General features: G+C 28.1%; 1 protein-coding gene across 12 annotated transcripts in view; it reads left to right on the plus strand.

The window, feature by feature from the left end:
• Positions 1-16214, plus strand: part of LOC106690765 (histone-lysine N-methyltransferase 2C) — a 90931-nt gene that overhangs the window by 16740 nt on the left and 57977 nt on the right. For 10 of the 12 annotated variants that reach the window (XM_014436302.3, XM_014436307.3, XM_014436310.3 and 7 more), the window contains 14 exons: positions 1649-1891; positions 4323-4526; positions 6068-6249; positions 6654-6818; positions 6964-7121; positions 8167-8322; positions 8900-9064; positions 9144-9292; positions 10721-10816; positions 12226-12318; positions 13740-13872; positions 14951-15157; positions 15414-15495; positions 15856-16019. In XM_014436302.3, coding sequence (XP_014291788.1) covers positions 1649-1891; positions 4323-4526; positions 6068-6249; positions 6654-6818; positions 6964-7121; positions 8167-8322; positions 8900-9064; positions 9144-9292; positions 10721-10816; positions 12226-12318; positions 13740-13872; positions 14951-15157; positions 15414-15495; positions 15856-16019 — 2197 coding nt within the window. The remainder of the gene's footprint in view (positions 1-1648; positions 1892-4322; positions 4527-6067; positions 6250-6653; positions 6819-6963; positions 7122-8166; positions 8323-8899; positions 9065-9143; positions 9293-10720; positions 10817-12225; positions 12319-13739; positions 13873-14950; positions 15158-15413; positions 15496-15855; positions 16020-16214) is intronic. The other 2 variants (XM_024360306.2, XM_014436308.3) reach the window with 2 other exon arrangements.

Consider the following 16214-nt stretch of genomic DNA (forward strand, 5'->3'; position numbering starts at 1 on the left):
AATTTTATTATTAACCTCATCTTTGTTCAGAATTTTTTATTGAAATATTCAAAAATGATTGCTCTGAAATATTTATATAAATGTGAAAAGAAATGGCTAAAAATTTAAAAATGAATTTATTAATTTTGCTTCCCAAGACCAGTTTTGAAAGAGTTGATTGAACGTTCAGGGATTTATTATTTATTAATCAGCATTTTCTTTCAATTAATTTATATGAATTTTAGAGGAATCGGAAGATCATTAAATAATAGATACAGGAATTGTGTGAAATATAGGAGATTTATAGTGAAATACTAAAAACTCGATGGGGTCTTCTGTAAAACTGTTCTGTTATGTTTAACCTTTTCGATACTAATTATTTATAACAGCTGAAATCATAAAATTAAAAAGTCTCTATAACTTACTTTTGAAATTGATTTGCAATCAACAAAATTTATTCACCAAAAAATAAAATTGATTTATTAATTGCTAACTGTAGTTTCAATCTGAGAAGAAGAAATCAAGGTTTACTTATTTGTGTTGATTACTACTCCACTGACTGCATCCCCAAACATCTTAAAAGAAATAAAATTGTGTGAAAATCAGATTAGGGATACACCTAATTCTTAATAACAAAACTAATAAATTCTGTTATCATTATTTAAAAATAACCAAAAATGTCATTTTTATGGTCACTTAAAAGAAAATTTGGCCATGTGATCCACTAAGCCAACCTTTAAAAAATTGAAATTAAAATAACTAAAATTGTTGTTTTTCCTCTCTCTTCTCTATATCCTTTCTATAAATTTATTTATTCTCTAATTTGACTGAGTTTATTTTACATTGCTACTTTAAAAAAAAAAAAAATTATCAGTATTTAGTGTCTGCGACTTTAGTGCACTGCTAACATTATAAAAAGGGCGAATCTAACAATTTTCAAAATAGTATAGTTTTTACTTTACTTGGCCTGGAAAAATTGTTTTTGGATGAAAAACGTATAGTATGTTTATATTTCTGAGAATCTAGAAGATTCCTGATTGTGTTTCAGATAATTATGCTAATTAGTTTCAATAACTATTTCAGTAAAAATTAAGAAGTACAAAAATACCCAGTGTGTTGAATTCGCTCTTTTTACAGAACACCAATAATCACATAATTTCTCGATTACGCTAAATACACACTTTATCAATTCTGTAGAATCTACAAAAGTATTAGTCCCCTGACTGATTTACCAGAAATTTGCCTATTAATCAATTTTTCCTCCTAACAATTGAGTTACTTGACTTACATTGATTTTTTTTTTTTAGTTCTTTTACTTTTTTTATTACTTTTCAGTAGTATCTCAATTAATGTTTCAAAATCTATGTGTTGAATCAAGTGTTATTTCTAAAATAATTTGCTATTTTTTAGTGGGATAAGTGTATAAACAGAACAAAAAATAAATAAATGAATAAAGCAGTTTTACATCACTTGTTATGAAAATTTTGAAGAAAAAATAGTAGAGTAGTATTTTATTGAAGTTAATTATGGGGTTCCATTGGTCAAATCAAATTTATAACTGACAAAAAAAAAAAATTGGTGTCTGGTATTAATACATTATCGTTATGTTAATATAAAATGAATCTATCCTATTTTATATTTAATTTAAATTATTTATTCTGCTTTTCAGTCTGACGACCCTCCATTTCGACCATCTGGTGTTGGCTTAGGCAAAGGAAAACCATTCTATGCCTCTAAAATAGCAAAGAAAAAGCTCGGGTTAGGCCCTGGTCGGCCTAAAGGAAGTGGGAAAATGTCTTCTATAGCACTATCTCACTTTCAAAAGAGACCTCGATATGCTGACTTTGGTAGGAAGCGAGGCGCTAAAACGAAAATGAGGGGAATATTCGGCGTCCCCGGGCTTGGCTTACAGGTAAACCATATTGTAACATTTTATATTACTGATCTAAGAATATATATTTAATTTGTATTTTAAGTATTTCAATGGGTTCATAAGGATATTCAATTATTATGTTTCTCTGTTAGCATGTCTGTAAGAAGTGAGCGGATAAAGATTTTATTTCAAATTTCCAACTTATGTACGGTTGATTATTTCTAGAGACTGGAATTTTTGCTAACATAACTCTCATATATTCTATGATAATTTTCAAAATTGGCTCAATTCATTTTCTACAATGCACCAGAAGATACTGATGCACCAGATATATACACACATGAGATTTTACTAGGTGATCTAGTACATTGAAAATTGTTAAACAAAGTAAAATATAATAATTTAATAAAATTAAATAATAAAAAAAAAAAGCCAGTTTTAAAACTAATTACCTCAGATGTAATAAACATTTCATAAATATCCAATTTTACTTTTTTTAAAAATTATCAATAATAATGAGTAGGATTTTTGAGGAAGAATAAGGTCAAACAAAATTTTGTGTTTTTGAAAAAAGTGTAATTATTAGTTACTTAAAAAAAACAAATTTTATAAAGAACATTATTGCGGAAAAAACCAGCAATCATAAGATTTTTATAACATAAACAACCAGTAGAAGACATTTCAATTTACATTATAATTTTTTGTTGTTTAAAAACTGAAAGAATCTTTTAAAAATTGTAGAAAAGGAAAAAAGTTGTGTCTTTAAATGGAATTCACAAAATAAAAAGAATGAGTTATTTCGTGGTTTGAGTTGATTTTTAAACCATTCAGTATTATTTGTCAATGTGGTAATTAATTATACAATTGTATAAAATCTCAGCTTTTTCTGATTTTAATCAAATTTTAATTAGTTTAGTTATTTTGTATATGGTTTATTGCATTTTAAATTAACTTATATTGTTTTTTAGATTAACCTATCAATATTTATAAAATTTAAAACAAAACAATTTTTATATTTATAACAAGTTTTTCATTGCTATAAGTATTATATTATTTATTTTTCTTGTTACAAAAACTATTGTTTCAACTAACCGCATCAAACATGCTTTAATAAGTCTTAGTACTTCTTTAATAAGCTTTCTGATTTTGTTACTTAACACTTTTAAATTACAAATAGAAATATCGGAAATGTTTTAAATGGAAATGGAACATGTGTGTTTCTTATGTATAATTTAAAATAATTTAACATTTAAAGATGTTTAAAGGGATTTGGTCAAGTGATAAGCAATAAAACTGTTAGTTTCATTCAGTGATTAAAAATACCTTAGAAGTTTTAAATTACAATTTTATTTCACAAAAAGGTTAGTAGCAGTGCTACTGATAGCCCAACCAAAAATCAGCCCCTCATAAACTTAAAAGTATCGTTTTTCCAATACATACCTGCCAATGCTTAAACTAATACCCATTTTTGAGAAATCTATCTCAGAGGTAAAAAGTTAATTGAAATTGGGTGATAATACCCTATTTATTTTTTATTTTTATTATGAATTTTATATTTAACTCATCATTTGATATTTATATATTACATTAGCTTATTTCAAATATATAAAATAAATTATAATCTGCTAAATGCTTGAACGTGACGTTTTATTATTAATAGTACTATATTACTTTTTAAACTTTATTTATATCTGTTTTGAGGTTAAAAAAAAATTTCTATAGTTTAGTAATTTTTGTACCATTTTTAAAATAGGATTCATTGCAAAGGGATATTCAGGTATGCTGCACTTAAATCATAAAGTGTTGAAAAAATAATTTGATTTGGATTCAAACAAGATTCAAAGTAGATAAACACCCTTATGAAAGCATGTTTTTTCCCCCCTGAAGAGTTTCATGTGCATTATTAAATTTCATATTTAGATGCATGTATATAAGAGTGAGACATATATTTAAAAAAAATATATAATTATTAAACCTTACCTTAGAGTACAGTTTACTTGTAAGTACTTGTTCCAAACTGCCAAATATTTATCATCCATTGTAGATAAGTGAGTACCTTTGACCTTAGTTGTTATTTAGCCATCTAAATATTTGGTGGAAAAATGATACTTTTTTTGTTTCAATTTTATAAATTGTATTTATTTATTTTATTATTTCAAAATTATGACGTCTTAGAAATTATTTGATTTTTTTTTATTTTATCTTTTTAAACTTTATAAATAAGTAATCAGCTGAATATAAACAAAGCAGCTAATTTATACATTGTTATAATTAAGTTGTGTAAGTCAACTACTCAACTTATTTTTTTTTTTTTTTAATACTGACCATGGTTATTCTAATTATAGTGAAGCAAATCCTTTATGAATACATAGTAAGAAATTATTATATGGAACTAAATATGGTATAAGATATTATATATAAATTATTGTGTGGGTTATTCGGAATATTGTTATTTTTTAAATATTTGCAGAGACCTTTAATGGATTCTAATACCAAACCTGAAGACGAACCAGGACTCGAGAATAAGTTGGTTCTTGTATCGTCTCGTGACAAATATGTGTTAAGCCAAGATGTTTGTGTTATGTGTGGTGCTTTAGGGCAAGACCAGGAGGCATGCCTTATAGCTTGTGCACAGTGTGGGCAGTCCTATCATCCCTACTGTGTATCCGTTAAGGTAATAATTTTTTTTTTCATTCCTGCGAAATTCATTCATTAATTTTAATAGCTATTGACTCAAAAGTAGGTATTATTTTGTTTTTCTTCAGATTTTATTGTAAAATATTTTTTACTTATATTAATCAATCAAAATTATGCCACTAAATGAACAGTTGTTAATTATGCCTTGTTCCTATTTGTTATATTTACAATATAGAGCAATTTATAATATAGGTTGAAAGTTTAGTTTTAATGTTCATGTAATAAATTCAATTTTAACTTCTAATATAAACATTACATTATCCCATATTTAACATAACGTTCCAATTGCACAAAATCATAATTATTTTGCTAACGATAACAATTCCCCTCCTCCAATATATTTCCTTACATAGGGTGTTTCACCTCCCCTAACCACTACAACTTTCGGTATTTTGATTTGATTTTCCCTGGGTCATAACATTGGCTCTATTTTTTAGGGTCTTGTTGATTTTCCTTCCCCAGTTCTTTTCCAATGCACCTTGCTCTGAAATTTCCAGTATAATTGTATACTTTTTTTAAACTTTTGACTATTTTCTGGTTTTGATGATTTCTAAAAATTGAAAAGTACTATCAAATGTTGAAATTGTTTCCAGCAATCTTATGTTAGCTGTAGTTAATTTTTTTTCATCCTTTGATCAAAAATCAAAATTTTATTTCAAAAAACAAATTGACCATTTCATTTTAGTAAGAAAGAACGAATTATATCCAGCAATTTTTAAAGGTTTAAAAGAAATTTTTCAAAACTATTAAATTGTGAAATTTAATTTTTTTAATTAAAACTAAAACATTATAAATCAATCTTCTCCATTTAAATTGTTTGTGATTTAATTCATTCTTTCTATGAACTTTTTATTTTTTTTCACTCTATTGGATACTTATTTTGCTAAAATCTTTAGCTTTCTGGTATTAAGCATTTGTATTAATAAACCTATTTTGGAATATTTTCATCTTCGCTATTATTTCAATTTTTTTTCTTTTTTAGTCAATTAATCAGTTACTAATAAATAGTTTTCCTGCTATTTTTTTGTTTCTTGACCACCACTCAAAGCATCTTCCTACAATCATCAAATATGGTTAACTTATAAACTTTCAATAAAAAAAATAAATAAATAATAAAAAAAGTCTAATATGTCACATCTTTGGTAGAAATGGTCCAATTTGATAATTTTTTTTATTTTGTTGAGAATTTAATTATATTTTAAGTGATTGTATATAATTTTTAATTCATCATAACTTTTTTCCATGCCTTTTTTTGAAACATAATATAGGTGATAAGGTAAATGGCTTTTAGAGGAAGGTTTTAGTCAGGTTTCATCCAAAATCTTTGAAGTTGTTTTGGTCTATTGAGAAACATGGCTATTGTGCTCAGAATAAATGATCTGGTACACTGGCGTCTGTGGTCAAAACTTACCTAGTATAAGTAGGAAAGTCACTAAGCAATTCAACAAATTATTTATAACTTATATGAAATTTGAAATTCACAGAGTGAATCTTTATGAAATATTAATAATCTTTCAGGTTACCAAAGTGATGCTTCAGCGCGGCTGGAGATGCCTTGATTGTACAGTGTGTGAAGGCTGTGGTCAACGAAATGACGAAGGGAGGTTGATACTATGTGACGATTGTGACATTTCTTACCACATCTATTGCATGGACCCACCACTTGGTTCTGTACCTACTGGTGTCTGGAAATGCAAGTGGTAAGTTACTTTATCCTCTTACATATTATGAAAAAGAGTTTATCTTTAGGAGATGGGGTAAACTAACTTATATCTATTTAAATACGCTATTAATTATGTATTATTTAGAGGCAAAGTTCACCTTTCAATTGGTTGTTGCAAATTTCAGTTTAAAAATAAATATTAGGTTTATGATATATGCTTACTGAAGTACTGGTACTGGTATTGGTATATGGTGGGGGGAAGAAGTCCAGTAAGTGGGCCTAGCGGTCCTTTTTGCCAACCCCTGATGGCTACCTAGCTTAAGTTTCAAATTTTTCTGACTTCTGTAAGTAGTTAAAAAATGGAGAATATCAAAAAAAGTTCATAATGTAGTGAAAGGTGACCCACTTTTACGATATTGTTATTTGTTTATCTTCTTCTAGGTGTGCCCATTGCCAGACATGTGGATCCAACAACCCTGGTCCCAATTCGACATGGCAGTCGAACTTTACCCAGTGCGGGCCTTGTGCTTCAAGAACTGTTTGTCCTGCTTGCCTAGAGCTTTATACAGACGGTGATCTCATAATAAAATGTATTCACTGTGATAGGTATGCTTTAAGATAAATAAATATTAAAAGGTTTATTTTTGTATTGTATCATAATTTTTTCCTGTGTTAACTCCTCATTAATTTGTCCTTCTTTTGATTTTATTTAAACTATATTGGTGTTTTTTTCATTGTAATATGTTTTTAGGTGGTTACATTGCCTCTGTGATACAATATCTAATGAAAATGAAGCAGAAGCGTGCTGTGCGCAAGGTTATACTTGTATCCTCTGTAGACCAAATAATGCCGCTTTGGTGTTACCAGCAACAACACCATCAAGGGCTCCATCGCCTGAAATTAATACAGGTGAACCTCTTTAAACAATTTGAATTTGTGAGAAAGTCTTGGTAATCTGTAATAGTTAAACCATTTTCAAGCCTTCAATTAATATACTTTAATTGTTATAAAAATCCCTTTAATAGTGATTACCCAGCTAATACCCAGTCTTATGAAAATTTATTTTTCATAAAACTTTTTTTCTTAATATGATATAGGTTGACTTAGTGTTGTAAATAAAGTAGGAGTAAAAAGTAACAGTCTGATAGATTTAATAAACCTGATTCTGTAGAATTTTCTCTTGTTTAGATAAGATGTTTCGATGAATTAAAAGATTTTTAGTTTTATGGATATAGATACAATTTTTTCTTTATTTACTTTGCTTTCACATTTTAAAAACCAGTTCACAAAAATATTTTTTTGTAAAAAAAATTTTATTTAAGAGTTAAATAAATCTGTTTCAAATGAACTTTTATCAAAAACCTATTAAACCGTTATAAGTATCATTATGTATTAAGAGAGTTAAAATATGAAGAGAACGAAACTTAATCAGTCAACGATGTTTTGAAGGCACTATAGATGATTAGCACCGCTGTTCATATTCTTCTAAATGTTTTTGCAGAGAAGACAAAACAAATTAATTCATTTTTTATAGTATTATAACCAAGACTATCGATAACATAGATTTCACAGCTTTTGTTTACTTGAGTAGTAAATAAATTTTACAAATTCATTTCAGTAGTTTTATAAAATTTATTGGTTATAGTGTTTTTCCAGTATTAGCGCTCTTTCTGTGTGGGTCCTTGGAGAGTTTATTATAACTCTATTATAAGTTTTACTGAAATTATATATAGCTTTGTTTTTGCTAATTGATAATAATTAAATTAAAAAATAGCTATAAGGTTATTATTATTATTTTTATTTTTTTTTAATTTGAACATTGATTCGAAATACCTGTCACTAGTTAAGAACAGAAATATAGAACACTGTCATTCCTTAACTAAGTTCTCATCAATGTGTTAATTGTGTTAATTTTCAAATACATTTTTTTTTTCACAAATTATTTTATTTTTAGAGAGCAAAGCTACTGACTACTATGTAGACGGTGTTTGCTTATCTGAAACTGGGCTGCAATTAATCAAAACTCTTTCGATGGATAATGGAAACCAACCAGTGAGGCGTAAGAGACCAGGGTTTAGGAGGCACGATCCATCAGTCGACTTAGTAGATGGTAACTAGCATTCATTACTGTTCTTATTTATTTTTTTATGCAATAATTATTTCTTCTTTTTTGTTGTGGGAAATAAATAAAATATGATTTGATAAGAGTATCTTGATTGTTCACACCGTTTCCTTTTTTTTTTTTTTATTTATAAGGCTCACTGCCCTACTCATGAAAAGTACCTCTCATCAATCCCGAGACTATTTTATATTGATAAATTTTTGGAATATAATAAATACATATAAATAATTAATTTATTTTTCTGGTAGACACCTGTTACATTTCTTAGACTTAATATTTTTTTCTACGGATTTATGAAGAAATTAATTAGTTATCGCAAGACTTCGGGACCCTCGTTTAACTGTATTGATTCTTAAAGTTATCATCTGAAAGGTTCTTCCTCATCTGTGAATAGCTTTAATGTTTAGTTGTAGAACTATACTGACAATTGGTTCAACGTCGGAGTTTTTCTTTTTGACTGTTTATGTTCAATGATATTTTCTACCTCAAGAATTTTTATTATATAACTTAGTATTGTAATGTTTAAATTTTTCTTTAATTTGGAATGTTACTCAAATTTTTATAGATATGGAAAATGAAGAGAAAAATGCTGTCTATAAGGATGGTATGATTTGGGGCTCTAAGGAAAAAGGTCCGATTCCAAGTCCTCCTGAAGGCTTTACATTATATACTAGAGAATGTGGAGTCGTTGTCCTGAAAAGAATTAAAAAAAGAAATCTTCAAAGGCTTGGTTCGTATTCCTAATCTTCGTTTTGATGTATAAATCCTGATATTTAAGTTCATGTTTCTAATTTTTTTCTATCTTTTAGGCATTGGCGGTTTCACTACTGTCAAAATGAGGAGCTCTAGATTCAAAGAAGATGATGAGCATCTATATCCTGAAGAAAAACCCAGGAGAAAACCTAGAGTTCCGAAGAAGAAAAGCAAAATTGCCGAAAGTTATCCACGACACCTTCAGGTATATTTAAAAAAACATTTTTTTGAACCGGATTTTATCTACTGAATGATGATATTAATAGGTTTAATAGATGACATTCTATGATGAAAGGTTAAAAAAACAAAACTGAAGAGGCATTATTAGATTTTGAGGATATTACAAGAGCTTAAGAGAACTAAGCAAATGTGAATTGCTACACCTGAAAGGGGTATTCATGATACTTTGTTAAATATAAAATGTTTTACCATGTTAAATGTTATAAGTATAGCATTGTGAGCAGCCCTATTTAAAGTCATATCAAATGATAATGCATAAGAGCTTCTAGCGGATTTTCTGAGCAACTTGTTTAGTAACCTTTCCTTCCAAAACTTTCTGTTATTGTTTACTTCTAAATTTCAATGAAAGTAATTTATTACAACATTCCTAAAATAAGTGAGAAGTAGAAGTATAAAAGTTTGGCTACTGATTATCTTTTTTAAAAAGTCAAAAACACAAGACAAAAGAAAAAAACAAAACAAAGCACAAACTGCGAGTAAGTAACCTAATACAACAACAAATAAAACCGTGACAAGCTCAGCTGGTCTGTTGCATGACGTCATTCTCCATTTAACAGACCTAGTAACAGACTCTCTACCATATTATATGTTATATTGTTTTAACATGGTAATAAAAGAAGGAAAGATTTCTTCATTTAACATAACTTTTTCCGTTTAACACACTTTAATATGTTAAACTAAAGATTATGAATACCCCTATTATTTCTTTGAATTTTAACAGTAATTACTTAGGCTCTTCCAAGAATATATAAAGATAAAGTGAACCATAAAATATATTATCTGAAAAATAGAAAAGTATCTGGGCTACAAACAGGAGTTATTTTTGGTTCAGAATTAGAATATTACTTAATATCCTAAAAAAAAAACAAAAAAAGTAAGCATATTTTTATAACATTTTTGATCTGTCTGCTCATAAAGCTCAGAATTATAGCTACTTCATCAGTTTAAGAGAAAAATACAGTAATGCTTGGAAGAAAAGTTCTGTTTAAAACCGACCCTAGAAGAGGTTAATCTTGGGTTTCCTAAGGTCGTTGATGACTCTTAAGTAGCCACTACAATGAAAAATCAGATGGCATGTATGAGTAATCCATGTTGTATGAGTGAATGGAAATTCACAACCTATGAAAGTCCCTTAAGAACCTGACGTTAGGAAGATGAAAACCAAATTTGAAATAATCTGACACCAAAAGCTTTATCAAACAATCTCTTAGGAGAGATAAAAGTGTCATTGGTCTATCCTGGGCTTAGGAGTTTCAACACCAGGAAATTCCTGATGAGTTAGACATAAATTTTCTTTAAAACTCTTTTCTTTTGTGGTTCTATATATTTCTATGCATGCAGATGCACTTATGTCCTAACAAGTGTTTAAATATATTTGTTTTTGTTTTTTTAGGAAGCTTTCTTTGGCAAAGAATTACTCGATACGACCAAGGAAACTTCTCAAGAATTAGAGAGCACTGGGGATGAATCAGATGAAGGAAAATTAAGGGTAAGTTTATTCATCGGTAGGTCAAATATTTTGCACAAATATCGTCTGGCTCAAAGCTTATTCATTGTTGCACCATTGTTATTCGTACTGTTCTGCCCATTTTTAACATATTGGTGGCCTTAATAGCATAGTATATGTTAACGTGAATGTTAAATACATTGTAGTTTAAAATCTTCCTATTTTTTTTTTTTTTTTTTGTTCGTCTTTTGTTTTATGTTTCTCAATTATCATTTTTATGTGTTTTCTAAAATTATAACAATAAATCTCTTGAAGTATGTTGAAATAAGTCACTTGTTAGCCCTAGAACTTCATATTTATGTTTCAAAGATACATGTTGTCTCTATTCTTCCTTCTAATCTACGACATTACTCAAGGGTACATTTACTGACTTATTCTTTCTCTATTGAGTTATATTTAAACTGTAGTGATGTTTAAGGGTAATATGTTTTCATTTCCTTCTTAATATATCTCAGGGATGTATACATGAATAGATTAGCATACAATACAAAATACATTGATTGTATTCACTATGAATTAATTTTTAAATCTAATAGACATATTGTTGTCGATGGATTAAACTTATGTTTCTCTAACATGTTACTGATCGTTCCTCTTTGATATATAATTAATATGGTCTAAATGTTCAGTTTTTTAAATCACCAGTTGAAACAGAGGGATAAAATCAATAGCCTACCTGAATTAAATAATTTGCAAATTCAAATTTGCTCACTCTATCCAATCCTCAACTTACATACCTTAAACTACAAAAGGGTCTATTGTGATATGTATAATATTTTATTAAAATAAAGAAATTCAAAATATAGATGTTTTCCAGTTTTGAAATAGTTATAACAACCAATAAAAATATTGTGTTTTAGGGTTAAATATTCTCTTGTCTTAAATTTTTATCAGTAATTCTACTTCTAACAGTACTTCTTTATGTAATGTTAAAGGAATCTCTATCAAGTTAATTTCTCAAATGTTTTTATCTGTATTAAAATAATTTAAAAAGTTGAATCGTATTATTTTAGTAATGATGACTTTTGAGTGTATGAAATGTTTTTCACAAGCCATCATTTAAACATTCCTAGTTATTTATTTTTAAATGTGATTTGCATGAAATGTGTTGCATGTTGTAAGTTCATTTTTATAATATTATCATTTGATTATATACTCCCTTCAGTGATTTTTTAAATTAAATTTTCCGTATAATCACTATCTATGTTGTTCTTGTTTGTCCTTTTGATGAAACTTTTTTGCAATTTTATGTATTGTATTTTATGTGTTATATTTTTTGTAGTATATTATAAAAATCAATTGTATATCCTTTATATGTTGTAATAACACATGTCCTAGATGTATGTAGCCTGTGTGCTTTATGTTTTGCACTAACTTAACATCCATTAAAGGTTGTCGAGGAAGAGAGCTCTAACCAAGAAAATGTTAGCGATAAAAGGAGAGAAGTCACGAACAGTTCTTCTTCTGCTAAAATAACGATAAAGGTATTGAAATAAAAAAATAATAAAAATAATGTTAATTTCTTAAAGTGAACCCAACAGTTCGACAATAGTTGTGAAGAACATATTTCAGATTTTCTTCGCCTATTTTATAATAGGTGAACTATTAAACTTTATATCTTAATATTAATTTTTAATATAGAGCATGGTATTGTTAATGTTGCACTTTTGAGGTAAGCATTCAGTTATCGATGTATTTATTTTCTTAAATTACTGTAATGCTGGAATAATTTATTTGTTTATTTTTTTTTATTGATTATTTTAGCATGGAGTAGTGTTTTGAAAAATTAACTATCAAAATTCTGTAAACCAGCATATTTCTTGTTAGCAGACAATTTAACTGGTCCCACATCGGAGGCCTTCATCAGAGTGAAATAAAAGCTTTAGAAGAGAGTAGTTTCAGAGCTGTTTTTATTGCTATATTGAGGAATAAAAAAACCTTCTTCACTTTTACTCTTATGAATAAATTTCGAGCTCGGAGATGAAATTGGATTACGTACTGCAGGAGATAACAAAAACTAAGATAAAATCTTTAGAGATGACCGTGGTCTTTGGAGGATTGTGCTCCAGTCCCACTTCATCTACTCTATTAGACAAAGTTTACTTTAGTATTCAATAACATCATTGCTCATTTCCTTAGAATCAGAGTGAGAGATGACCCTCACTCCATGTAGGGTATCGGCCACGTAACCTTCGGCCACTTACATGGCTGTCCTCTTTTCAAGGATATAAGACAAGTTTTATGACTGACCAGACCTATTTGTCACAAATTGGCTGAGCTATGTCCTTGCAGCATAGATAGTACAAACGATGACTGTTCGGCCATGACTAATTAGTGTTTGATCCCAAAAAAGTTGTAAAGTTTTGCACTTTTTTTGTTATTTTAATCTCTTTCCATGGAAAAGGTCCCAACAAAGTAGTCATTCCAATCATCCTGTGCCCCAGTCAAATAAAGTTTAATAAATTCCTTGTCATACAAATAAATTTTTATTTGATAAAGATGAAAAAATGTTTTAAATTTTGATATAGAAAGTTACACTAGTATCATTTTACTTTTTAAAAAATTGCAGGTTTGCATAAATTTGCTAACAAAATTATGTTAATCGGTTTTTCCTCCTAATTTTAAAATGATTATTTTTTAAATAGCTATAACAAAAACAATTTTAAACACTGCCTAAAGTTAAAGGATTGTATCCTTCCACATTTTTTATAACAGGCAGTCATACTGTAGTATTTAATTTTTTATGATGTTAAAGTGAGAATTATTTAGTAATTGTAATACATTATTTTATCAGTAGTTAAATTTAATTATTAATTAAATTGGTAGTATTGACTATATGTTTTTATGATATAGTGATTTTATATCCATAGCATTTTTATTCTACTGATTTTATTTATCTCTTTAGGAAGAAGAAGGAAGTGATGGTGAGACGTTGAAGGACATTCTTCATCTCCCTGAAAATCTTCTTCATAATGATCTAGTCAACACAATCATGAATGAAAGTGCAGATAGTATCAAATCAGAAAATCTAATGTCAGGTACATTATTTATATTTTTCAGCTTTGTTTATATTTCATGTTAAAATAATACCTATTTTTATCTATTACCTTCATCTAGATAATTTTTTTTCTCTTCATTTACTACAAAAGAAAAAGGATTTATGATGATTGTGATTGATATAATAATTTTTTTTCTGTATATACAGTTCGAGATATCTATATTGCCAAGAACCTCTTATTTCTTGTAAAATGTTTGATGAAACTTCAAGAGTCTGATGCTATTAATTCAGAGTTATAACTACAAAGTTATGAGAAAAATGATTTTTTGACAAGTTTAATATAAAAAATCTTCATTCCGGCAGCAGACACAGTTTAAAACCGGATCTTTCTGGTCATAATGATTTCTTTAATTACGTTCTATAAGAAACGTGGATATATAAATCCCTTTTAAGTGATGAAATCCCTGTAACCCTTTAGACTCCAGTTATACAGGTTACACTGTATAATGTTCAGCCTACTTAAAATTGACCACCGACAATTTATTATTGTATATAAAATGTATATGAATAACTAATTATTATTATGCCACTACATAGTAAGAGTCTTAATAATGCCAGTTTCAATTCTTTGAGATTAACTGTCACTTATGCCAGGTTAAATCCATGTAAAAAACCATGATACAATTCTTACTTTTTGTCTTATAAACCATCTCAAAACTTTTTTTTTCATCTGCTGGATTGAAAATTCGTGAGACTGTTTTTTCTTGAAGATTTATGCTATTTAAGTTAATGGCCTTTAAGTAAAAGACTTCAACTAAGTTTCAGCTCTACAGTCTAGAGAACAACATATATTTTGTCTATTGGACACTAGGTCTCTGTCTCTAAACAAAACATTAAACAACCAAACTGTTCAAGAGATAATCCTGTCACACACAATGACCTAAAACACATTTTTTGGACTGAAGGGCTCTACAATGGATCGATCTGTTAAAAACTGATCATTGAAAATTCGACCCGATTATAATACACTCAACAATCATAGCACTTATTTCAATTTTGTAATCTCTACTTATGTTAATATTTATATAAGATTTTATTAATAATTTTTTTATTTTCAGAGAGTGGACACGAAGGTAGCGGGAGCCAAAAAGACGAACTATGTGATATTCTTGGACCTCATTTTAATATAGAATCTATGGTTAGGGAAACAGGTCTTCCAAACATGGACTCCAAAGATGTTGAAGAAATTTTCAAAGGAGTTCTTACGGACGAGGGTCGAAATCAGGGACATCACAATCAAGCTTCTCCTCAGCAACAACATCCTGGTAATGATCTTTATATTTCAAGTAATTATTATATATTTTATATGTTGAGTATTATTATTATATTATTGCTGATCTTTTGTACTGAGAAAGAAGGTACTTAGGCTTTCAGCTAGAAAAATTAGTTAGATAGATATTATATATTTAAATAAATCTCAATAATTGTTGTTTTGTGCTGGCAGTTCAAAAAAAAAATAATATTTATTTTTTTTTTTCAAATAGGTCTCATTTCTAACAAATTATTTTTTAATTTTAATAGTTGCCAAAAGTACACCTGCCGGTTTGGCTTCTTCTCCACTCCAGTATCCATCAGCTTCTCCATACAATTCAGAGTATAGCAAGTGAGTAAATTTTTGATATTTCAAGATTATTAAATTTTAGTGATATTAAACATATGCTGTAGAACTATGTCGTAACAACTTCATAGGGACTGGTTGGATGTGGGGTTTGTAAATACGTAGTCATTTTATAATGATGAATACAAAGGCTGTCTATTTTTATTTATTTATTTTTTTTTTTTTTATAATCGCCTATTCTTGGTGGTGGCATATTCTCTAAATTTAAAAAAAAAAAAATTTGACCGATTTCGTTATTGTCTGTTGTTCTGCACAAAGTGCGTGAGAATATTGGTGGCCTCTGAATGCTGAATTTTACTTGACTTAGTTTTGTTAGATAAGTTGGTAATTCTTTATTTTTTCTAGTAGCCCGCAGTTCAGTCCAGAAAGTTCGTGGGATGATTGTGGCTCTTATAATAGGACAACATCATTAAAAATGGAAGCTGATGAATCACTCGGGAGAGACGCAACCATATCTCCTGTTCTGTATGCCAACATCAATCATCCAGAGTGGAAGAAAGAATATCCGAGTAAGATTTTTAAAATTTATTATTTGATATTTTTCTTATTCATATTAAATATTCTAAATTAATACAACAATCAGTTAATTAATAATTCAAGTTAAATCAGTTAATAATCAGTTAACCTAAAAATTAAATTTATTTTGGATTCAGTTGTAGATTACTATTAATTTATTTTATTTTTGAATTAATTTTTATCAGTTT

This window comes from Halyomorpha halys, unplaced genomic scaffold (assembly GCF_000696795.3).
Source record: "Halyomorpha halys isolate HHAL.00 unplaced genomic scaffold, Hhal_1.1 Scaffold1866.1, whole genome shotgun sequence".
Lineage (NCBI taxonomy): Eukaryota > Metazoa > Arthropoda > Insecta > Hemiptera > Pentatomidae > Halyomorpha > Halyomorpha halys.